The following is a 25,790-nucleotide window of genomic DNA, read 5'->3' on the forward strand; positions in this document are numbered from 1 at the left end:
TAAATGTAACAACTTTTTATTTATGGGTACCATAATATACAAACTGGATCTGTACATATATGTGGTACTTCACCCTCCAAACAATCCTTGCATCTGTGGTAGAGAACACGTGACACTTGTTGGTGCTGGACTAAAACAGTCTGAACAACAGGTGAATTAAAATTGAGTGAAATTAGAAACCACTACAAATCTATAAAATAAAAAAAATAAAAACATTACTTAGATGCAAAAATTGACAACATCTGATCAGCTCTTTTCATATTTTGGTTCAAATAGTCATTTTCCCCTCTGAGTAATATCATATGTGCAACAAAAAGAGCACATTTAGTTGCCCCTCTTAAATAGTTAATGCCACGTTCACTTGCGGGTTGGAAATAGGAAATTCAGAAATGTCCAACTTGCTCACAAGTTGGACATTCCAGAGTTCTGAAGCACGTGAACGAGGCATAAATGAGCGAGTGATTTCTCTGCGCCATTCTTTCTAACTAGCAATAACTTGACACTTTATATGGTCAACAGCAGACTTGAACAAACAAATTCAGCAATGAACACCTTTCCCTAATTCATCATCTAGATATCAAAAGTTGTTTCAAGGAGTAGCACCACATCAAGTTGATTTACCTAAAAAGTTGTAAAACCCTGGGGGGGGGGTGTGTCATGGAAGGGTACTCCAAAAGTAGTTCCACTAGGCACTGTGTTTTACCCCTTCATAATCAGAGACAACAGTAACGTAAGGGAGAAGACAGAAAAAGACAACCTCGGACACGATTGCCGAACAGGGCAGTTTAAACGTAGCAGCACAAAGTGGCCGCTTTTTAAACAATAAGCAAAATCAAAACACACAAAGTAGTCACTCTTTGGGAGAAATGGCTGACTATTCCTCAAAGACACTCAATGATCAATAAAATCTCAATCATTGGAGTAGTTCTGTGAGAGAGTGGAATGGTGTCTATACTATATGAACTATACTGACCTGAGTGACGAAAGCACTTAAAGTAGGTAGCAACACCATTCATTGGTTAGTCGGGCTATCGAGAGGCATTGCTGCGAGTTACAAACATAATTCTCAAACCTGTGCCAGAGGAAGGAGAACTTTACTGGGGATGAATGTCAGTGAGATCATTGGCCATCTTGGCCAGTTTATCACAAGGTCAAGTTTCACCCATACATCACAAGCTAATAGGAAATGCCTCATCATAAAGTGCCAATGTGAACAACATATTCAAACATGGTATAAGAGGACTTGTCACTTTCAGCCAGGCACAGTGCAGGTCATACAAACCAGATGATGTGGGATTATGAAGTTGACAGAGGAGGCATAACAATTCTAACATCCTAGTTCTGTAGCTGCAATAGAAGAAAACTTACATTGATTTGCCATCACTCCTCTGTCTATTTTTAGTTTGTAAACATGCCAGACATCTGGTAACAGAACTCAGTGCCTTTTCAGGTGATAAATACCGGCGTCAGTGTGTGTGGACGCACCTGTGTACTTGTGTTTCAGTACACAAATGTATGTTTGAGTGAGAGGCGAGTGTGTGTAAGCACTTCACCCAGAGGTGTGAATCAACTATGTTTAAGGTGACTGCTGCTTTACACTCATTTCCATAGTCACTATTGGATAGATCTCTGTGCCTTTTGTAACCAGGTCTTCCTTACACCTCAACCTCACCGTGGTGACTGTTGCTCGGTGAACAGGTGACACAGGAGACAAAATATACTCCTCATTATCTAGAAAAGCACAAGGAAACAATCGAAATAGCAGTTCTTCAAAAGGCTTGAGAAAAGGTTTGGTGACAACAAGGCTTTGGAAAAACAAAGTAAAAGACAGAAGTTGAGGGAAAAGTCGGTTCTTTGCTGAGATGACAGGAGGGCTTTGGAAGAAGCAGGAAGGCTGAAGACGACAGGAGAAAGAGACGGAACCCTCTCCTCCGATGTTCTAGATCCTGGGATCTAGCTGGGACGGCTGTGGTTCTCCTGTTCCATTGGGCGGTTCTGGGTTCTAGGCCTCGTCCTCCTCCTCACTCTGTGAGGGCTGTGACTGGGAGACAGGCTGCAGCTTGGTGACCTGGCCGATGCCTTTGGTGGCTCCCTCTCTGAACAGCAGCTTGGCCCCCACCTTCAGGTACTCTGGGTGCTTAATGAACTTAAAACACACCACTGCCTTCTCACCTGTCCTCAGCTCCTCCTGTGGTACACAGAGAGATGGATTAGTAGTTTCATGGAAGACTTGTATTGGTTTCATAGAAGAAGACTTGTATAGAATAGCAGGCTAGCATTGAGTAAGGGGGAGCAGGCAAGAATCACGCTATAATAAGGGATAGACCTGCTTGATCCGTGAAGTACCTAAAGTATAAACAAATATAGTACCAAACATGTTTTCATGTTCTAGTATCGAAAAAGTACAGAAGTTTCGGTATACCGTGCAACACTGCTTCATAAAATGTTCTGTCTTTGACTGCAGGGTTTACCCAGACAGAGAGGATTGTGGTACGGTGGAGGACTGACCTTGCCATGCACAGCCTTCACAGTAGCAGTCTGTCTGATGTTGCCCACGTGCACAGTGACCTGGAAGCCCTTGTGGAAGGTCTTGGCGTGGAATAGCAGCACGATCTCCGCCTCAAACAGCCAACAGATAGTGGGGTTCATCTCTGGACTCACCATCACCATACCCTGGGAGGGAACACACAGGAAGTACAGTCATTAAACACAATGAAACGGAAAAATTGAAAATATGTTGATATTAGAAATTGAAGGCAAACACTACTGCATAAACCACGATGGACAGAGACGTACAACTCAGTTTCAGAAGCTTGGGTGACATACAAGTACACACAGTTTGAGCGTCTCACCTTGCGTAACAGCGAGCGGTCGAAAGTGTCCAGTGCGAGCGTGGCGGCCTGGCCGGCCCTCAGTACCCTGCATGCTGAGCGGTTCCTCTGGATGCTGCACACTGTCAACTTAAGGAACTGACCGGAGTCTGTAGGACCCACAACCAGCTGCTCCCCCTCACGACAGATACCACTGGATGGATGGAAAGAGATGGATGAGAGTTTGACAGATACCAATGGGGTGGGGGGAGAGAAGAGTTTGACAGATACCAGAGAGGGAGAGAGAGAGGGTGAAGAGAGTTTGACAGATACCACTGGAGAGAGAGAGAGGGGGAGGAGAGTTTGACAGATACCAATGGATGGACAGTTAGACATACCACCACTACAACATGAGAGAGAGACACAGAGAAATGTAATAAGACAAAGAGGGAAGGTCAGACAGATGCTACTCTACAAGGAGAACTAGATAAGAAAAAGGAACATGACAGAGAGGAGAGGACAAGACACTGAGGCTCCTATATCAGTGCACTGACCTGTATAGAGTTCCTCCCACCACTGTCCCCACATCAGGCACTGTGTAGATCTCATCCACCTACAGGGAAAGCACACACTGTCAAAACACACATTAACATGCATGCTATTCATTTACTGTGTGTGTGTGTGTGTGTGTGTGTGTTACCTGGAACTCAGTGAGCTGTTGCATGAGCTCCTCCTGCTCCTTGCTGTTGCTGAGTGGGGGGATGATGTTGAAGAAGACCTTGAGCAGATTCAGACTTTCCCCAGACACACTGGACACAGTGAAGATGGGAGTGATGCTGCACAGGAAACAGCACCACCAGTCAGTCACATGACCAGGGCTATGACAACGCACACCATGACCAACATCAAATGACCAATACAATGTGTACGTACAGTACATTAAGTACACATCATGTACATTGATCATGACACTGCAAGTGTGTGTGTGTGTGTGTGTGTGTGTGTGTGGAGGATTGACCGTGACAATTTATTGTTAAAATGAGAGACCGCCTGGATCTTTCATTTAAAGATGCTTGCTACCTTCGGTCTAAACGTAGACTTGATCTGAAGCCATTCTTGTGATTTACAATGGATAGCAACATCACAATGCTTGTTGGCCTATGTAGCCAAATTGTATCTATGATCGAATGTTTTCCATCCATGTTTTTTATATGTCCTATTTATATATCTGTAATATTTGTATCTGTATAGCTGTAATATTTATATATCTGCAATATTTGTATCTGTATAGCTGTAATATTTATATATCTGTAATATTTGTATCTGTATAGCTGTAATATTTATATATCTGTAATATTTGTATAGCTGTAATATTTGTATATCTGTAATATTTGTATCTGTATAGCTGCAATATTTGTATATCTGTAATATTTGTATCTGTATAGCTGTAATATTTATACATCTGTAATATTTGTATCTGTATAGCTGTAATATTTATATATCTGTATAGCTGTAATATTTATATATCTGTAATATTTGTATCTGTATAGCTGTAATATTTGTATATCTGTAATATTTGTATCTGTATAGCTGTAATATTTGTATATCTGTACATTTTTTATCTGTGTTTCTGTAATATGTATCTGTTTATCTGTAATATGTATATCTGTATATATGTCATATTTATCTGTTTATCTGTAATATGAATATCTGTAATATGAATATCTGTATATCTGTAATATTGATATCTGTAATATGTGTATCTGTATATCTGTAATATTTATATCTGTTTATCTGTAATATTTATATCTGTTTATCTGTAATATGTGTATATGTAATATGTGCATCTGTATATCTCTAATATTTATATCCATAATCAAGTCACAGCCAGCCATGATTACAGACACCTGTGTGTCCTTTCAAAGTATATAAGCTAGTGACCCGCAGTGTGTGTCATTATACCCTGATGAAGACAGCTTGTCTGTCGAAACGTTGGTTATTGAATTATTGCATCCGAGCTCCTAGTGTGTACCTGGATGACTGAGCGAACTGCTGTGCGGCCGTGACGGCATCGTCAGCAGTGGACACCACCAGAGGCACCTTGTTGCAGCCGGGCTGTTTGAGGATGCGCTCTAGCTGCCGGACCGTGCGCTCCACCGTTTCGCGCTTACACAGGTCCACCTTACTGACCACAATGAAGATGGGCACCTTCAGAGCCATGGCCAGACCCAGGTGCTCCCGTGTTGTACCGGCTGGATGGGGCACAGAGAGGGAGGGCGCAGGTTAATACGAGTCATGTCCATACATTTCATTGATGTGTCAACACAGATCTCTTAACATACTATATGATTAAAGAGTGTTATGTATGGTGCAGCTTTTGGCTTCACTCACGGATTCAAAAAGCATGCATTCCGAAGATTATTGATATCCATGTAGTTAAGTACAGTGTTGGGGTGCCAGCAGATGAGACTGCTTATCTAGAGTTTAAACCCCATAGAAAGAGACTGGGACATGAGGCCAGGTTAATAACAACAGGTAAACAATTTGAGATCCCCGGCCATCTGATTTGGATATAGCCTAAAGTTGTATACATATTTCACAATAGATTTGACCCTAGCCATATGTTGGCTACCTCAAAGTTGATGAGGTCACTGTGCATGTTTTTCTGCTGGGTGTGACTTTGAGAAGCAACTGAGAGAGTTGAGAGACTGGAGAATTCCGTCACATGCTACTACACGTGGACTCAAATCATCACAGTCTGATTCCATCACATAATCACATAGGAACCCATTTAAAAACAAACACACACTGCAAATGTAATTAGCTGGCTGGAGCCAGACTGTTTGTACACAGTCATTCGCTTCTTATCACTATACACTGAAATAAAATATAAAACGTAACCATTTCAAAAGATTTTACTGAGTTAGTTGATATAAAGAAATCAGTCAAGTTAAGTAGATTGATTAGGTCCTAATCTATGGATATGACTTGACTGTGAATACAGATGGTCACAAATACTTATATAAAAAAAGTAGGACCGTGGAGCAGAAAAACTGTCAGTTTGTAGTGTGCAGCGCGACACATCTCCTTCGCATTGAGTTGATCAGGCTGCTGATTGTGGCCTGTGGAATGTTGTTCCCACTCCTCTTCAATGTCTGTGCGAAGTTGATGGATATTAGAACAAGCTATCATACACGTCGATCCAGAGCATCCCAAACAAGTTCAATGGGTTCGATGATGTCTGGTGAGTATGCAGGCCATGGAATAACTTGAACATTTTAGCTTCCAGGAATAGTGTACAGATCCTTGCGACATGGGGCCATGCATTATCATGCTAAAACATGAGGTGATGGTGGCGGATAAATGGCACTACAAATGGGCCTCGGAATCTCATTTTGTTCTCTGTGCATTCAAATTGCCATTGATAAAATGCAATTGTGTTCGTTGTTCGTAGCTTATGCCTGCCCATACCATAACCCCACCATTCACAACATTGATTCTAGCAAACCACTTGCCCAAACAACACCATACACGTGGTTAGCGATTGTAAGGCCGGTTGGCTATACTGTCAAATTATCTAAAACGACTGACTGGTTTACGATTGACAAATGAACATTAAATTAAATTCTGTCAACAGCTCTGGTAGACATTCCTGCAGTCAGCATGCCAATTGCATGCTCCCTCAAAACTTGAGACATCTGTAGCATTGTTTTGTGAAGAAATTGCACATTTTAGAGTGGCCCTTTGCCCCCAGCACAAGGTGCACCTGTGTAATGATCACGCCGTTTAATCAGCTTCTTGATATGCCACACCTGTCAGGTGGATAGATTATCTTGACAAAAAAAAAATCTATGCTCATTAACAGGGATGTAAACAACATTTGTTGTGTTTTTATTTCAGTTCTTTAAACATGGGACCAAAACTTCACGTTGCATTTTTATTTTTGTTCAGTATAGTTTAAATAAGAACTACAAAACAAGATAAGGAGAGACTACATTTGAGGGAGAAACAGATTGTAGGCCCTATTTGCAGAGAAAGCATAAGGACACAAAAAAAAAGAGAAGAGGAAAGCAAGATCGAGCATGTACGAGAGATGTACGAGAGAGGGAGAGAAGCTACAGAGCGTGGGTGAGGGAAAGAGAGTGAAAACTTCAGAGTGGGTGTAGCCTACTGTGTGACACTAAAACATCACCTCAAGCTTCCTGTAGTGTGTGTAGAAAAACACTGCTGCTGACAAGTAAACAAAACAACTATGCTTATGCTCATAAAAAATAACAATTTCTGTATATCAACAATATGTCTGTATCTTTAGCCAGTGTCTGACCCCTTATATTCATTTAGCAACAGTGGCCAACCACTGCTAAATTCTTGCCACCACTACAAAAAAATGTCAATATTTATATATTTCTACAGTGACAAGCTTTTAAATGGATAGTCATTAGCTCAATGACTGGAAGTCTATGGGAACAGCTAGCATGTCATTGCGCTGACACTATTAGCAAAGCACCCCCCCGGTGGGTGAAATGTGAGAGATGTATGGCTGGGTCTGGATATAGGCCACAGAAAGGTCAAGGGCACTGACCCACAACAGTCTGGCGGGACCGAAATAAACCTACCCTCTCAGCTGAGACAGATTGTATTTACATGCTAGCAAACCAAACATAACTTCCACTGTACGTGTGTGTTAGGGGGCAAGGCTACATGGTGTCATAATGAGCCAACTTATTCCTCTGCTTTTATGGGCCCCATCAAGAGGCATGTCTTGGCTCAACATGATGCCTCAACAGAGCTCTGTAAACACCCCCCCCTCACTGAGTGGAAAGTATCTGTGTGTGCGCATGTACTAGCAAGAGAGGCATGCCTTGAAAAGCCTGCAGCTTCGCCGATCAGCTGATCCTTGTCAAAGTATGTGTGTCACTGTCAAATCAAACTTTATTTGTCAAATGCTTCGTAAACAACAGGTGTAGACTAACAGTAAAATGCTTACTTAAGGGAGAGGTGAAGCTGGTTGGGAGAACGCCAAGAGTGTGCAAAGCTGTCATCAAGGCAAAGGGTGGATATTTTGAAGAATCTCAAATATAAATATATTTAGATTAGTTCAACAATTTTCTGGTTACTACATGATTCCATGTGTGTAATTTCATAGTTTTGATGTCTTCACTATTATGTAGAAAATAGTAAAAATAAAGAAAACCCTTGTATGAGTAGATGTGTCCAAACTTTTGACTGTTATTAACATCTGCTAACTATGTGTATGTGACCAACAAAATGTGATTTGTGAGTGTGTGGGTAGACAAAAAGTGTGTTAAAAATACATTTTAAAAAAAGGTCAATGTAGATAGTTAACCAAATAGCTACTCGGACTACACTGAAACAACGACAACAAATGAAACATGCAAAGTGTTGGTCCCAAGTTTCATGAGCTGAAAAAAAAATTATCCCAGAAATGTTCCATACGCACAAAAAGCTTATCTTAAATTTTATGCACAAATTTGTTTAAAATCCCTGTTAGTGAGCATTTCTCCTTTGCCAATATAATCATCCACCAGACAGGTGTGGCATATCAAGAAGCTGACTAAACAGTATGATCATTATTACATAGGTGCACCTTGTGCTGAGGACAATAAAAGGCCACGAAAATGTGCAGTTGTGTCACACCGAGAATTGAATGTTCACTTCTCTACCTTAAGCTGTCTCCAACATCGTTTTAGGGAATTTGGCAGTATGTCCAACTGGCCTCACAACCTCAGACATCATGTATGGCGTTGTGTGGGCAAGTGGTTTGCTGATGCCAACATTGTTAACCGAGTTAAGATGAGTGGGACAACATTCCACGGGCCACAATCAACAGCCTGATCAACTCTATGCGAAAGGAGATGTGTCACACGGCATGAGGCAAATGGTGGTCACACCAGATACGGACTTATTTTCTGATCCATGCCCCCCCCCTAAATGGTACCTTATTTTCTGATCCATGCCCCCCCTAAATGGTACATGTGACCAACAGATACATATCTATATTTCCAGTCATGTGAAATCCATAGATTAGGCCCTAATTTAAATTGACTGATCTCCTTATATCAACTGTAACTTAGTAAAACGTTTGAAATTATTGCATGTTGCATTATATTTTTGTTCAGTATATTTATGGCTTAAGGGGTAGAAGCTGCTCAGGAGCCTTTTTGTCCCCGACTTAGCAGGCCGGTCCCCTTCTTATCCAACATTAATGCTTGACTATTGATAGATTTCTATATCTGGGCCCATAGCCAGCTTCTTCATGGTCTTTTGGCGGGTCACAGAGAATAAACCAGACAAGGCCTATTCCTTACACAGATCCATTTCTCTGTTTTATAATTAAAGTCTGTGCTCTGACGTTGCAAGGCGTGTGTCTGTGTGTCCCATGGATGGTCCTCATACCTGACCCATATCCCCCATGACATTAGTCTGACTTCAGAATCATTACCTGGCTGGGCCAGTGAAACAGAGAGGGAGGTGGTATGGCAGGTTGTGTAACCTGTGCACATACCATAACAGACAAGTAAACACATTGCTGAAGGTCACTTTCCAAACAAACATGCCTGTGTCTGGTTACTAGTTATGCAAATGTAAAATTAGAGTATAAAGACAGCTCAGGAATTTGGTACATTAGACTTACGATATTTCCATGGATAAATCCATCAATGTTTTGATCTGTTTGGTGGACTATTTTGACCAACCAGTACCTTCGGAAAGTAATCGGCCCCTTGACGTTTTCCACATTTTGTTACGTTACAGCCTTATTCTAAACTGGATACCATTTTCTCTCATTAATCCACACACACACAATGCCCCATTATGACAAAGCAAAAACAAGTTTTTCAAAATGTCGGATAAAATTTAAAAAATACCTTATTTACATAAGTATTCAGACTCTTTGCTATGAGACTCGAAATTGAGCTCAGGTGCATCCTGTTTCCATTGATCATCCTTGACATGTTTCCAAAACTGGGGTCAATTCAATTGATTGGACATGATTTGGAAAGGCACACACCTGTCTATATAAATGTCCAACAGTGCATGTCAGAGCAAAAACCAAGCCATGAGGCTGAAGGAACTGTCCATAGAGCACCGAGACTGTGTCGAGGCACAGATCTGGGGAACAGTACCAAAAAATGTCTGCAGCCTTGAAGGTCCCCAAGAACACATTGGCCTCCATTTTTAAATGGAAGAACTTTGGAACCACCAAGACGCTTCCAAGATGTGGCCGCCCGGCCAAACTGAGCAGACGGGGTAGAAGGGGCTTGGTCAGGGAGGTGACCAAGAACCCGATGGTCACTCTGACAGAGCTCCAGAGTTCATCTGCGGAGATGAGAGAAACTTCCAGAAGGACAACCATCTCTGCAACACTCCACCAATCAGGCCTTTATGGTAGAGTGGCCAGACAGAAGCCACTCATCAGTAAAAGGCACATGACAGCCTGCTTGGAGTTTGCCAAAAGGCACCCAATAACTCTCAGACCATGAGAAACAAGATTCTCTCATCTGATGAAACCAAGATTGAACTCTTTGGCCTGAATGCCAATCATCAAGTCTGGAGGAAATCTGGCACCATCCCTACGGTGAAGCATAGTGGCAGCAGCATGGTGGTGGCAGCAGCGTGGTGGCAGCAGCATGGTGGTGGCAGCATCATGCTGTGGGAATGTTTTTCAGCGGCAGGGACTGGGAGACGAGTCAAGATCGAGGCTGAACAGAGCAAAGTACAGAGAGATCCTTGATGAAAACCTGCTCCAGACCGCTCAGGACCTCAAACTTGGGCGAAGGTTCACCTTCAACAGGATAACGACCCTAAGCACACATCCAAGACAACGCAGGAGTGGCTTCCGGGACAAGTCTTTGAATGTCCTTGAGTGGCCCAGCCAGAGCCCGGACTTGAAAATAGCTGTGCAGCGAAGCTCCCCATCCAACCTGACAGAGCTTGAGATGATATGCAGAGATGAAAATGGGAGAAACTCCCCAAATACAGGTGTGCCAAGCTTGTAGCGTCAAACCCAAAAAGACTCCAGGCTGTAATCGCTGCCAAAGGTACCTCAACAAAGTACTGAACACTTATATTAATTTGATATCCATCTTTTTATACATTAGAAAAAATGTCTAAAGACCTGTATTTATGCTTTGTCATTATTGAGTATTGTGTGTAGATTGAGGGGGGTGATTTAATCAATTTTAGAATAATCTGTAACCTAACAAAATGTGGAAAAAGTAAAGTGGTCTGAATAATTTCCCAATTAAGTAATTCAGAAGAAATTATACAAACTGTCTGCAACAAAAGCAAATCTCATGCATTTTAACTCCGTAACGGAAGAGAGCCTGTATTCACCAGCTGCAGCTGAAAAGTTTCCACCGGTCACTGTTCTGGGAGAAATAGAGGCAGGGTGACGCATGTCAGCATGGCCGAGTAAGTCTCTGTTTTCAGGTCGCAGTCTCCCCTGGAGGCGTGGGATCAAATCCCACTTCTGACATTAACATTTTGGTTAACCCTCACAACTAATAGGTGAACAAATGCATGTTGTTACAACAACACAGCCTAAAGGTATTCAATAATCCTGGAACCCAGAAGCAGCCATGATGTCTGGAAAGTTATGAACACGTCTGCAAGTACAGTGAGCAAATGAATACTGTTGTCAAAAGAACACTTAAAAGGAGCAGTAGGTAGCTTTATGGGTGACCTGAACTAATTCACATAGAAATGAGAGTTCTAAGATCTGTCACTCATTGAAAGCAAGGGGGTAAGTTTTGTTTTTCCTCTTTTTACCCCAGCTTCAAACAGAAGAAAATACAATATGTTTGTTTATTGAATGGATTTCACAGCATTTTAGACAGTACTATGATTCTCTGTCAAATAAACTGAAATTAGGCAAACCAGTCGAAATTTAGCAACCAGGAAATGGCAGAGCGATTTCTGCCTATTGTAGCTTTAAGGCGAGAGGATTTACTCTTGCCCAAAATCTGTCTGCATGATATAAGCCCTTTATTGGTCTATGAGAGAGGGTCAAGTTACGTGAGGCTTATTTAATCTAATAGACGTTTCATAGTGTTTAGGCTATTACAAAAGTAATGACATAAGTGGATGCACCTGGCATTCTGGCAACTTTGAGAAAAACTACTAAGTTGTGCTGGTTGTTCACAAGCGTATCAGGCCTCTCATTGGCTGGAATGGTCCCACCTGATCTCGCCTGCCTTCAAATCATTGAGGACATGTATTTCTATTGTTAGAGCGGTCACTCTGTTTATTTTCTCAATATAATAGATCTTTGCCCTAAGGTATTCAAATCATTTTAGATCCCAGAAGCAGCCAATGGCACCTGACTGTTAGACATGTAGGTGAGTTAGGAGGAAAGAGAAACATGTCAGGTTGGTAGAGAGGTCTAAGGCGCTGGGTTCAGGATGCAGTCTCCCCTGGCGGCTTGGATTCAATTCCCACTTCTGACAACATTTTGGTTGTTCCTGGCAACTAAGAGTGCAAATCAATAGTGTCATACTAAATACCTATTGTAAATGTAGGAGTAACAGCCAAAACCTGAAACAGGGCTAGAGGCTTTAACTTGGCAGGCTGCCTACATTTCCCTCGAGGCACTCAAGCTCACTCTGATATCCAGGCAGTAAAGTATGGTGTTGGCAGACAAGCAGATACCACTGCTTATCTATAGAGTTAGAAACCCAGAGAGGGGGAGTCTTGGTAGGACGTGACTGTTAGATATGACAGTTGCACATTAAGCTAAACATATCAGGATGGCCAAGCGGTCTAAGTCACTGCGTTCAGGTCGCAGTCTCCCCTGGATGTGTGGGTTCGAATCAGACTTCTGACAACAATTTTTTAGCTAATCCTGACAAATGACAGAAAGAAAATGGATAAAGTTAAAGGAAAAGGTAATGAACTATTCAGTAACCACTGAAAGATAATCTCTAAATTTAAAAAAAGGCTAAGCAAGGGTGCCGCCTGTGTGTCCGTTTCCTTTCCTTCCTTCGCTCACATTTCAGCTATGTCCCGATAAAACTATTTTAGACTGTCTCCTCTTCCTCAGTCATGACCACTGATCTGGGAGGACTTGAAAGGTGAAAGCGATATTAAGGGCACCTATCCAGCCCCTCCAAGTATTAGTACAAAGGAACGGAAAGGAAACAAGAGCAGAATGCCTTTGAAAGCCTTGGGACAGTGGTGAACTTCAAGAATCGGAACCTTTCCCGTAGCGTCAGCACTGACATCCCAAGTGTCTGCTTACTAACTCAACAGGTGTCTGTCCTTTGGTGATCTACAGACCAGCATCTGTTAGGGGCCTCAGAGGAACGCCGGTTAGTCTGAGACTTGATTTGATTTTGACTGGGGGAGGGGCGGCAGGGGTAGTCTGTTACATAAGCCCAGATAGCAGTGCGTTTTTGTTTTTTTGCAGTGTGTTTGTACAGCCGTACTGCCCAGCTTGGAACTTAGAGAGCCTGCCAGCTACAGGAGAGAGAGAAGGTTGGACGAGTAGATTGGAGTCAGATTGTGCAATACTCCTGCTTACGGCTGTCCCCTACTAAAGAAAATCTTGGTCGACCGAAAGTCTGTTCTTCCCGAACAATCGATGGCTCAACATTTTTAAACGTGTATTTTTCCATATATAAAACACACAGTACGCGCTTTAATAAAATCAACTATGTGTACTGAACTCGTCTAATGCTTTAAATGGTTTGAAGCATCAAGAGGGCGCCAGAGATCTAGATAACCAGAAAGAAAAAAAACAACCAGACTGAACAATTTTCCTCCCACTCCTGTTGGCTTTCGCAATTTCTGCCATTACTCTCCTGAAGTTGCCGGTAATAGGCTACACGAGGAGTCTGCAACCTTTCATGTTGAATGCCAATTTATTTGACAATTTCTACTGAGATGTATGACAGTTGTTTTCAAATGCACATTTTTGTTAAACAGTTTTGTTTAATTTATAATAAAATCTTCATCTCTCAAAATCATTCATATGTGGTTAATCAAAATTCTATCCAAATCAAAATGAAAATGGTACAAACCTAAAAAGTAACTGATTGTCGTTGCCAACTATGTAAAAAATAGCCGACAAAGCGAACAAATAAAAACATTCTAGCCTGTAGTTAGAAAATATTCTGATTAAAAATACATTTCCTATGAATCACCTTGTTTCAGACAGGCCATGTGTCACCAAACTTGAAACATTGTATCAACTATTAACTTGGGCCAGCCCAAAGCTTGCACTAGCAAACTTGCAACATTGTATAAATATTCTGGGACCTCTGTTTCCTGAGCCAGTGAGCGAGCACAGGACAGACAGACACAGCTGTAGGATATTTGCGCAAGGGATAAGAAGCAGTGCTTGACTTGGGCAGGAGCTCGTCGGAGCTTGGTACCGGCACCTCAAATGTTCTACTGGTTGAGTTCCTGTTCCTCTTAGCCCTCACCCTCCGATCCAACAGGTCCCAGACGTGCTCAATGGCCATGGCAGAACACTGACATTCCTGTCTTGCAGGAAATCACACACAGAATGAGCAGTATGGCTCGTGGCAATGTCATGCTGGAGGGTGATGTCAGAATGAACTTGCAGGAAGGGTACCACATGAGGGAGGAGGTAGCATTGAGATGGCCTGCAAAGCTCAGCCCGATGATGCTGTGACCTCCCACCTCCAAAATCGATCCCGCTCTAGAGTACAGGCCTCAGTGTAACGCTCATTCCTTCAACGATAAACGCGAATAACTGACCTTTAGGAGGCATCGCCTGCCTTGGACAAGCACAGAGGCACAGCATTCATGTAAACCTGGGGTAAGCAACTAGAATTAGCCGTGGGTTGACAATTCTTTGCTAAAAACTTTGGGGGAACAAAACATTACAATCACAGGTGGCTGGTCTTGGCCTGCGGACGGCCTGTTGCCGACCCCTGACGTAAACCAACAAAAAGCGATTTTAACAAACAACCACAGAGACTGGGTCAAGTGTAGCAGTCAAACTCACCGATGCCCGTGTTTGCACTGACCACCAGCATGGCAAAGTCTGGGCAGTAGCTGGTCAAGCCAAAGATGGTTGTCTTCAGGTACTTGTGGTGGCCGGCCAAGTCAATGAACGTGATCATCTTAGAGGCACTCTCACATATCTCCTCTGCTGTCCGCGACTCACTGTAGTTCACCACCTAAGGGAAACAAGAGGTCAAAGGTTTTTAAACAAAAATCACAAGCCAACCTATCTAGTCCTTTCATCTATTAGTGGTCATGAAAAAGCCTTTTGAGAGTTTGGGACGTGGCCAGTCCTTTCCCTCACCTCTCCTTTGCTGTTGAAGCCGAGAATCTCAAAGCTGATGCTGGAGGTGCGTCCTGTCTGGATCTCGTGGAGGTGTCTGAAGAGGTTGAGTCTGGCCCGGCCTCGCCCGTTATCCAGCTCACCCTGTGTCAGCACACCTAGCAGGGTGGACTTTCCTGAGTCCACGTTACCCAGCACAGCCACCCGTAGGTCCAGGAACTAAATACAAAAACACACATATAACATAGTATGAATGTTGACCTAGGCCCACATAGCAAACTTATCAGCAAATGTTGTAGTAGTAGTACGACAAGTAGTGACTCTCGCTGTCTACAGCCAATGTAAACACACTTAACGGCTTATGAGCTTCTCATGAGGTCACTAACCTGCTGGTCGTCTGGCACCTTCCTTATGAGAACCTCAGCTATCTTACGAGGGATATCAGCATCATGGTCCACCTCTCTCTCTCTGAGAATGGTGATGTCAGCCCCAACCCTTCAAGTCAAAAGTATATGAAAAGAGTCAATTACACGTACAACATCGGCCCAGAAATACTTCTGGTACAAGAATTGCACAAGCAATTTCATCACATCTTTTTTAAAAAATGGAGTATACGAGAAGGGTATACGGTCTAAGACACTGCATCGCAGTGCTTGAGGCATCACTACAGACAACCAGGTTCGAAACCCTACTATCACAAATGGCCGTGATTGGGAGTCCCATAGGGAGGCGCACAATTGGCCCAGCGTCATCCGGGTTTAGCCAGTGTAGGCAGTTATTGTAAATTATAATTTGTTCTTAACTGGACTTGCCTAGTTAAATAAATTAAATAAATTAACATTTTAAAAATCTAACAGTTGGTGTGTGGATCGTACTTCTCTGCCATCCTGCCTAGGGTCTTTAGCGATGACCTCAGGTCTTCCTCTGATAGGCCCACCAGCATGCCGTTGTCATCGACACCAATCTGATAGACAGCCTCACCCCGCCCCTCCTGTAGTCGCCATTTCATCTGTGTGGCCAGGTGTTCAAAGCGGTATTGCGTGGGGTCAATCAGCTTCAGCTGTAGAGGGGGAGAGGAAGCTGAGACTAAAGAGCTGAAGGAATGGTATGGCTAACGCCTCTGTTCAGGCCAATTAATGTTTCTAGTTTGCAGGTGGTGAAAATAACTAATACTTTAAGTAGGATGTCTTTGCACATTTGTTTGGAGGCAGCAGCTGCCCCAGGCCCTAAAAATGACAGTGCTAATCCACTGTGGTAGGACATGAACATGTTCGGGTTGCAGCCAGACTATTCACTGCTCTTTGGTCATAATACACCTTTACATACAGAACAGAAGAGTGAAACAAAGCTACATCCAGTCTTTTCCACGAGCGCCGGCTGTCGGCTAAACAGCCAATGGCAGGCTCATTTTCAGACAGCTACTTTTTCCACTTAAATTAACTAAGCTACTTTTCAAAAAAGGTAAACCGATCCCTCTCCCGCTAGAAGAAACAATATACATCTTCCAGAAATCTATTGACTTTAAACATCAGCTATCTGAGCAGCTAATCGATCGCCGCAGCTGTACATAGTCCATCTGTAAATAGCCCACCCAATCTACCTACCTCATCCCCATATTGTTTTTATTTACTTTGCTGCTCTTTTGCACACCAGTATCACTACTTACTCACCATCATCATATACCACTCCAGTGAAAATCTGCTAAATTGTAATTACTTTACTACTATGGCCTATTTATTGCCTTACCTCATGCCATTTGCACACACTCTATATATACTTTTTTTCTATTGTGTTATTGTTGTTCATTCCATGTGCAACTCTGTGTTGTTTCTGTCACACTGCTTTGCTTTATCTTGGCCAGGTCGCAGTTGTAAATGAGAATGTGTTCTCAACTAGCTTACCTGGTTAAATAACGGTGAAATAAAACTAAATAATATATATATATATATTTATTTATTTTTAAATAGGCGCTTGTCACTCACAAAGCGAGCGATGACCGAGAAAAACTGCTTTGTCTCGCCTTCCGATACCTGTGTGTAGTGTGATTTGTCTGTGTTGTGGTTGGTTGAAGTCAAATTTCTTTACATGCAGGGGGAGAGCATAATGCTTCTTCATCTTCTGTAAGTGAATTTCATTTTACTTGCATATACACCTATACCTTTTCAGTTCGCAAGGTGTAAAGTATGAGCAAGTTGTGGTTTATACCAAAAGAAATTGCTGCCATAGCGAAAAGTACAGTTGAAGTCAGAAGTTTACATACACTTAGGTTGGAATCATTAAAACTTAAAAACTTAACTTTTTCAACCACTCCACAAATTTATTGTTAACAAACTATAGTTTTGGCAAGTCAGTTAGGACATCTACTTTGTGCATGACAAGTCATTTTTCCAACAATTGGTAACAGACAGATTTCACTGTATCACAATTCCAGTGGGTCAGAAGTTTACATACACTAAGTTGGAAAATTCCAGAAAATGCCATGGCTTTAGAAGCTTCTGATAGGCTAATTGACATGATTTGAGTCAATTAGAGGTGTAACTGTGGATGTATTTCAAGGCCTACCTTCAAACTCAGTGCCTCTTTGCTTGACATCATGGGAAAATCAAAAGAAAATCAGCCAAGACCTCAGAAAAAAATTATAGACCACAAAAAAAGACCACAAATTCTAGACCACAAGTGTGGTTCATCCTTGGGATCAATTTCCAAATGCCTGAAGGTACCATGTTCATCTGTACAAACAATAGTATGCAACTATAAACACCATGGGACCATGTAGCCGTCATACCGCTCAGGAAGGAGACGCGTTCTGTCTCCTAGAGATAAACGTACTTTGGTACGAAAAGTGCAAATCAATCCCAGAACAACAGCAAAGGACCGTGTGAAGATGCTGGAGGAAACAGGTACAAAAGTATCTATATCCACAGTAAAACAAGTCCTATATCGACATAACCCAACAGGCCACTCAGCAAGGAAGAAGACACTGCTCCAAAAATGCCATAAAAAAGCCAGACCACGGTTTGCAACTGCACATGGGGACAAAGATCATACTTTTTGGAGAAATTTCCTCTGGTCTGATGAAACAAAAATAGAATTGTTTGGCCATAATGACCATCGTTATTTTTGGAGGAAAAAGAACACCATCCCAACCGTGAAGCACGGGGGGAGGGGGCAGCATCATGTTGTGGGGGTGCTTTGCTGCAGGAGGGACTGGTGCACTTCACAAAATAGATGGCTTCATGAGGTAGGAAAATTATGCAGATATATTGAAGCAACATCTCAAGACATCAGTCAGGAAGTTAAAGCTTGGTCACAAATGGGTCTTCCAAATGAACCCCAAGCATACTTACAAAGTTGTACAAAATGGCTTAAGGACAACAAAGTCGAGGTATTGGAGTGGCCATCACAAAGCCTGAACCTTAATCATATAGAACATGTGTGGGCAGAACTGAAAAATTGTGTGCGAGCAAGGAGGCCTACAAACCAGACTCGGTTACACCAGCTTTGAGGAGGAATGGACCAAAATTCACCCAACTTATTGTGGGAAGCTTGTGGAAGGCTACCCAAAATGTTTGACCCATGTTAAACAATTTAAAGGCAATGCTACCAAATACTAATTGAGTGTATATAAACTTCTGACCCACTGGGAATGTGATAAAAGAAATAAAAGCCAAAATAAAAATCACTCTTATTCTGACATTTCACATTCTTAAAACAAAGTGGTGATCCTAACTGACCTAAGACATGGAATTTTTACTCTGATTAAATGTCAGGAATTGTGAAACACTGAGTTGAAATGTATTTGGCTAAGGTGTATGTAAACTTCCGACTTCAACTGCGTTTTGTTTCATAGTGGGTAGCTAATCACAAAGAACCATATAAATCAGAATGATTTCTTATTTCTATGCAAACAACTATGTAGAGTCCCATATAACCGACCTCACATCCCGTAACAGTGCCTGGGGCATTGCGTGCACTGAGTGAAGTGCTGAAAGATTCATTTTTAGAACCGCACCAGCATAGAAGCTGGTCGAATTTAGCCGGAAGTCTACTGAAGTTTGACTATGTCCTTAGTTTCTTGGCTTTTTACATAATTTTGTTCACACACACACTAGATTGTTATCCAAAGTTTGTTTGATCTTGATCAACTGCTACTAGCAAAGGGATGTCAGAGAATCTCACCTATCAGACAGACAAATCACACCGTTACCACGGTAAAAGGCCCGCCCTTAAAAAGTGTCAGCTAAAGATTTTTCACACCCAAGTGACTCAAATATTTGAGGGCACATTGTACTTTATTGAGCATGGAAAACACCCAAAAACATTTATTCATTTGCAGTGTTTTCCCTATATAGGGAAAAGCGTAGCCTAGTGGTTAGAGCGTTGGACTAGTAACTGGAAGGTTGTGAGTTCAAACCCCCCAGCTGACAAGGTACAAATCTGTCGTTCTGCCCCTGAACAGGCAGTTAACCCACTGTTCCCAGGCCGTCATTGAAAATAAGAATATGTTCTTAACTGACTTGCCTGGTTAAATAAAAGGTAAAAAATAAATAAATAAAAATTTTCGGGATGGTAAAATGTTTTCAGTGTAACATTTGTGTAAAGTATTCAGATATAAAGTATGTAGAATTAACAATCACCAAAATAAAAACTAGACAGTCAGGGAAAAAAATAGCATGTAAAAAGTGTTGGTCCCTCGTTTCATGAGCTGAGATAAAACATCCCAGTATTTTTCCATACACACAAAAACCTTATTTCTCTCAAATATTGTGCACAAATTTGTTTCCACCCCTGTTAGTGAGCATTTCTCCTTTGCCAAGATAATCCATCCACCTGACTGGTGTGAGATATCAAGCAGATTAAACAGCATGATCATTACACAGGTGCACCTTGTACTGGGGACAATAAAACACCACTCTAAAGTGTGCAATTTTGTCACAAAACAAAATGCAACAGATGTCTCAAGTTAAGGGAGCGTCCAATTGGTACGCTGACTGCAGGAATGTCCACCAGAGCTGTTGCATGTTAATTTCTCTTTTTTTCTCATGTTCATTTCTCTACCATAAGCCACCTCCAATAGCTAGGCTATTCACTTGTAAAGTAAAGCTGAAATATAGACAACCAATGATGGAGGTAAGATTATTGGAAACTGGAAGGCCTTCCATCAACTAACAACTGCTATTCTCCAGTAATGAGTGAACAAAGGTGTGTGTCATGACATGTATAACATTGTATTTCAGCTTACCTTGTACTCTATATTCCCCTCTTCAGCCTGAAAGAGAGGAGAGGACAGCATTGTTATGTTGGACAGAAGAGAACTGAGACAAATGGTGCCTACTGTTCTCTAAAAAGGCACAAAGAACCCCAATCTGACTGAAAGAGCAGTATCCAACAGTAAATGAATGGAGTGGGTAGTTGGAAGAACTTTAAAGCTGCTACATTGTTTCAACTAGCCACAAAAGAGTCTACATGCAAATAGAACTGTAAAGTGGTGCAATGTTGGCTTAAATTGCTCTTTGAGTAGAGATTTCCTGATTATTCGGTGAACTAAAGACCACATACAGGCAGCCAATAGCATAGTCAATGGAAAAACAATAGGCCCAACATCATTGGTCACCAAACAGTCGATCACGATCGGCTGGTCATCTCCAAGCCATTCCTAGTCAATCGTCAAAATATTTCTGTAAAACACCCAACAATAAAGTGCTACTCGCGCTGTTGGCGGTAAGTAAACCCGATTCAGCTGCCCTGAGGCTGGGTAAGCGAAGTGTTCCCATTTTGTACCATCTCATGTGTCTGAAGGTACAAATCAAGTGCACTATAGGCCTACCGCAGGCTGGCTCAGATTAGTGTCGGCAGTAACGGAGTAGGCGTAAAAGAAAGCTATAGGAAAGTTGATACGGTGAAAAAAAAAGGTGAAAAAAGTGTTTTACCGTGAACAGTGAGAGACTCAAAGAATACAGCAAAGAGCTGCTGTTAAAAAAATAATAATGTATGAGCGAGTTCATGTTTGTTCTTAATCAGCACTGTCACTTTTTATTCAACCATAAAATGTGTGTTCTTCCTACATCCACTTGAGCTATAACCAGCACTGCAGCTGTACTGAATGAGTAGGAAAGTGTATTGATGGGTTTGCGTTGTTATTATTAGCAGTTTGTGTCTTAATATCAAGGAATATTTCACTTTCTCTGCCCATAAGAGTAACATGAATTTGTGCACGAGGTAGAAATAATCCGGTGCGTCTCGAGTTTCAATCAACTGGAAGGCTGTCGCTTTTTGGTCAGTGTCAGCAGAGGAAAGGGAGGTGGACCCCCAGTCTGCTAATATAAAAATATTGAAATGTATGCTCACTCAGCTGTACCTCACAAGTAATACAACAACTGTTCTATTACTGGTGAGATCATATAGCCTACATCAAATCTTGAAATAGATATATTTTTAAAAATGGTTCGAACAATGCATTGGCAGGACAAGTCAAGCAAAGCCAATATGCAGTGACAATGTATTGGGCCGATAGCCTACTGCACAAGCCTCATTGTTACAGTAATGTTTTAATAGGGTAATGTTGTATAGGCTTACATTTAAGTCATGTTAATAAATAAATAAATCTGAGTGGTAGATCTCAGCTTGCATTTTTACTCAGAAAGTGATCTTGACTCAGAAAAGGTTGGTGACCACTGCCCTACATAATGGGGATTCTAAATGGCCATGACAGGCCACTGACATTCCTGTCTTGCAGGAAATCACACACATAATGAGCAATATGGCTGGTGGCATTGTCATGCTGGAGGGTCATGTCAGGATGAGCCTGCAGGAAGGGTACCACATGAGGGAGGAGGATGTCTTCCCTGTAACGCACAGCGTTGAGATTGCCTGCAAAGCTATGTCCGATGATGCTGTGACCGCCCACCTCCAAATCCATCCCGCTCCAGAGTACAGGCCTCAGTGTAACGCTCATTCCTTTGACGATAAAAGCAAATCCGAACATCACCCCTGTAGAGACAAAAACGTGACCCGTCAGTGAAGAGCACTTTTTGCCAGTCCCATCTTGTCCAGCGATGGTGGGTTCATGCCCATAGGCGACGTTGTTGCCGGTGATGTCTGGTGAGGACCTTACAATAGGCCTACAAGCTCTCATTCCAGCCTCTCTTGGCCTATTACGGACAGTCTGAGCACTGATGGAGGGATTGTGTGTTCCTGGTGTAACTCGGGCAGTTGTTGCCATCATGCACCTGTCCAGCAGATGTGATGTTCGGATGTACCGATCGTGTGCAGGTGTTGTTAGACGTTGTCTACCATTGCGAGGACGATCAGCTGTCCTTCCCATCTCCCTGTAGCGCTGTCTTAGGCTTCTCACATTACATTGCAATTTATTGCCCTGGCCACATCTGCAGTCCTCATGCCTCCTTGCAGCATGCCTAAGGCACGTTCACACAGATGAGCAGGGACCCTGGGCATTTTTCTTTTGGTGTTTTTCAGAGGCAGTAGAAAGGCCTCTTCAGGGTCCTAAGTTTTCATAACTGTGACCTCAATTGCCTACCGTTTGTAAGCTGTTAGTGTCTTAAAGACCGTTCCACAGGTGTATGTTCATTAATTGTTTATGGTTCATTGAACATGCATGGGAAACAGTGTTTAAACCCTTTACAATAAAGATCTGTTAAGTTATGGATTGACAAATTGTATTTGAAAGACAGGGTCCTGAAAAGGGAAGTTATTTTTTTTGCTCTCAGTGAGTGCGTGAGTGAGTGAGGAGAGAGAGGAGATGCATATATACACACACAGCAGCCCAAGTTCAAGTCCATGGGAAAGAAAGCTAAAAGACTAAGTAATAAACTATAGCTAATTATTATGTGAGGCTCTATTCTATCGAAATCTCTCTGGGGGAGAAAGCAATTAATCAGATCTGCAGAGGATTTCAGTGGCGTCTGCCTTTGCTTCAGTCCTCTACACTCAGCAGGCGAGGCACGCCGTCCCTTTGCTATTTACAAACACAGCTGAGCTGTTCCAGACTTTTTTGGCTAGCTAGCTAGTAACGTTATACAACAAACCATTGGACACAATTATACAAATTATTAAAACGGAACGATCTGGCTAACTTGGCTATAGTAGTTTTACTGCAACTATTCAGTTCAATAAACAACCAAAGCTGCTACAATGTATTTTGTACAGCCAGCTAACATAACTAGCTAGATATAGCTAGCTACCTGCTACGTGTCACTGCATCTGAAGCCAGGAAGCTAGCAAATAGTGTAAAAATTACTTTCTGCTTGCAGACACTTGCTTCAAACGGGCAGTCTGTTCACAAGAACTTCCAACAGAAGATGGTTACAAACATGTTTTTGGGCAATATGCATGCATACAAGTATGGTATGCACAAACAAATTGTAAGAGTTTTTAGAAAATAATTGGCGGGTAATAATCTTGCAAGCCATTTCTCGTTAGTCAGCTAGCTAACGTTAGCTAGCTACTGTACCACCCAATTGCAGGCTACGGAAGCATATCTGCTTACCTCTGGGGGTAGATTAGCCGGGGGAAGATATGGGGGGTTATTGCTTGGTTTGGAGTTTCGGGATGACCGACTCTTAGCTTTTTTGGCATTCTTCAAACACTTTTTAGAACTCATTCCGAAGCCATTCCCCGAACTAACGTTAGATCCAACTCCTTGGCAACCAGACTTCTGCCCGGAACCTGAACCAAAAAGCTCTGATACCCGCGAATCCATTACTTCGGAACCGTGTGTACGCTAGCTATGTACGATTTTAAATAGAAAACGTCCTAAAACCGAGACATTCAAGCGTATTTTTAATGGGGAGAGTATCAAAAAATGTTTTTTAAAAAGCGAGAACAACTCAACTGCCAGCTGGTTAGGGTTCCTGCCCCCACTACAAAGTGGACAATAACAACTCCGCGTCATTGACTCGTTTTGAGTTGACAGCGGATCTACGTCAGACCTATATTATTCATATTTAAAGTAGCTTGCTACGTCAGTACATTTCATCAATACAAAATATTTGGGCTTGTTCGACATTGCAGCCCACAGTGCAAGTGACGATTGATCTATAAATCAACTTGCATCACAAATAATGACTCAATATTATTTTTAGATCATTCAGTCAATCACAATTTACACATGGTAGGCTACATCACGGTTTTGACACGGCCAAAATTAGCTACTTCGAGGTGTATTCATATGACCTATATTTGAAGATTAAGTAAACTTTGAAATAACTTTCCAACTGATTGTGTAGCAATACCATTTGTTAGAAATGTTGAGTTAATACAAGTTAAGATATGTATTTTAACCTAACCAATAGGCCTAAACTTTATGAGGTTACATTGTTACTACTGGGATCAACTTGTATGAACATGTATAGTACCACCATGTGGTCATACACAAAAAGTGATATTGGCTTTTGGGGAGGTGCATCTGTGACAGCCAAACGTTGCAAACGATTTGGTTTTCCAACAGCAAGGTTCAGTGCAACATGGCAGTGTTGCCATTGTTTCTAAAATGTCCTTTGTAATTTTGAAATAAGCCTTGTATCCAACCCCCATATCACACACAAACGGTGAATATGCACTCAGTGTCCAGTTTACAAGGCACACCAATCTAAAATAAAATACAAATATTTGTCACATAGACCTTACCGTGAATGGCGTTGTTTATTAATGATTTTTGAGCCCATAACCAACAATGCAAAGTTTGTTAAGGGCTCAAAAGTGGCGCAGCGATCTAAGGCACTGCATCTCCGTGCCAGAGGTGTCCCTGGTTCAAATCCAGGCTGTATCTCATCTGGCTGTGATTGTGAGTCCCATAGGGTGGTGCACAATTGGCCCAGTGTCATCTGGGGTAGGCTGTCATTGTAAATAAGAATTTGTTCTTAAACGATGGTAAGAAATGTTTGCTAACTCAACTAAAGGAAAAATATTAGCTCAATAAACAACAACAAGGCTATATACAAGTGGCACCGAGTCAATGTACCGGGGTACGGGTTTGTTGATGTAATTGAGGCAATATGTACATGCAGGTAGGGGTAAAGTGACAGTGCATAAATAATAAACAGAGAGCAGCAGAAGTACATCAGCATGATGCAATAGGAACCAGGATTCGTAGCACCAGGCAATGTTTTTCCACTCCGCAATTGTCCTGTGTTGGTGATCGCATGCCCATCGGAGCCGCTTCTTCTTGTTTTTAGCTGATAGAAGTGGAACCTGGGGTGGTTGTCTACTGCAATAGCCCATCAGTGACAAGGACCGAGAATTTGTGTGTTTGTGTGTATATTAAGATAGTTGACTCAGGCTGTTTCCTAGGGATGCAGGATATATCCGTGAACATAACGGAATCGGCCAATATTAGCTAAAACGTCCAACATCTGTATTGGCCATTGTCTAAATTTAACGCCGATGTGAGAAAACAATGTCAAAGCTGACGTGCACACCTATATAATGTACATGACATAATGACTCCACGTAAAATCCAGCGCGCTATCGACTGTGCCGCAAAAGCATGCTCGAGCAGCAGAAAACCCAGGGTCGTTACAATACTATGGAATGTCATGTGGGTCTTTGCGTGTCAAAAAAGGTAGACGTCAAATAACGCTATTTGACAATAACACTATTTTACACATTAAATAAGCTTTTAATTTGGCATGTCAAATAACACAGTTCCATTATAGAAGGTTGTGTGTTCTGAATTTGCACGTGCAAGC

The 25,790-nt window shown here is 42.0% G+C and overlaps 1 protein-coding gene across 3 annotated transcripts; it reads right to left on the minus strand.

The window, feature by feature from the left end:
• On the minus strand, positions 1 to 24,748 carry LOC118369709 (GTP-binding protein 2-like). 3 transcript variants are annotated; one of them, XM_052498597.1, is made up of 12 exons: positions 24,730 to 24,748; positions 20,327 to 20,353; positions 15,960 to 16,144; positions 15,471 to 15,579; positions 15,106 to 15,303; positions 14,803 to 14,977; positions 4,843 to 5,062; positions 3,511 to 3,646; positions 3,365 to 3,423; positions 2,853 to 3,024; positions 2,509 to 2,673; positions 1 to 2,188 (listed from the first exon to the last, which is right to left on the minus strand). In XM_052498597.1, the coding sequence occupies exons 3-12, from the start codon at positions 16,091 to 16,093 to the stop codon at positions 2,003 to 2,005; spliced, it is 1,554 nt and encodes a 517-aa protein (XP_052354557.1). In that variant the 5' UTR covers positions 16,094 to 16,144; positions 20,327 to 20,353; positions 24,730 to 24,748; the 3' UTR covers positions 1 to 2,002. The 3 variants fall into 3 exon arrangements, with proteins under 3 accessions (XP_052354557.1, XP_035610229.1, XP_052354556.1); XM_035754336.2 differs by lacking the exon at positions 24,730 to 24,748 and adding an exon at positions 23,591 to 24,002; XM_052498596.1 differs by lacking the exon at positions 24,730 to 24,748 and adding an exon at positions 21,992 to 22,321.
• Between the last annotated feature and the right edge of the window lie 1,042 nt (positions 24,749 to 25,790).

The sequence above is a fragment of the Oncorhynchus keta genome, chromosome 36 (assembly GCF_023373465.1).
Source record: "Oncorhynchus keta strain PuntledgeMale-10-30-2019 chromosome 36, Oket_V2, whole genome shotgun sequence".
NCBI lineage: Eukaryota > Metazoa > Chordata > Actinopteri > Salmoniformes > Salmonidae > Oncorhynchus > Oncorhynchus keta.

What these genes read in the sequence shown, in the direction of transcription:
- LOC118369709 (XM_052498596.1), bottom strand. Translation starts at nt 22,309, where the DNA reads ATGATGGCAACAACTGCCCGAGTTACACCAGGAACACACAATCCCTCC. An exon ending in CAGTGCAAACACGGGCATCG is followed by an intron (nt 5,063 to 14,802) that starts GTGAGTTTGACT and finishes TGCCCCATCCAG; the next exon opens with CCGGTACAACACGGGAGCAC. An exon ending in CAGTTCGCTCAGTCATCCAG is followed by an intron (nt 3,647 to 4,842) that starts GTACACACTAGG and finishes TTTCCTGTGCAG; the next exon opens with CATCACTCCCATCTTCACTG.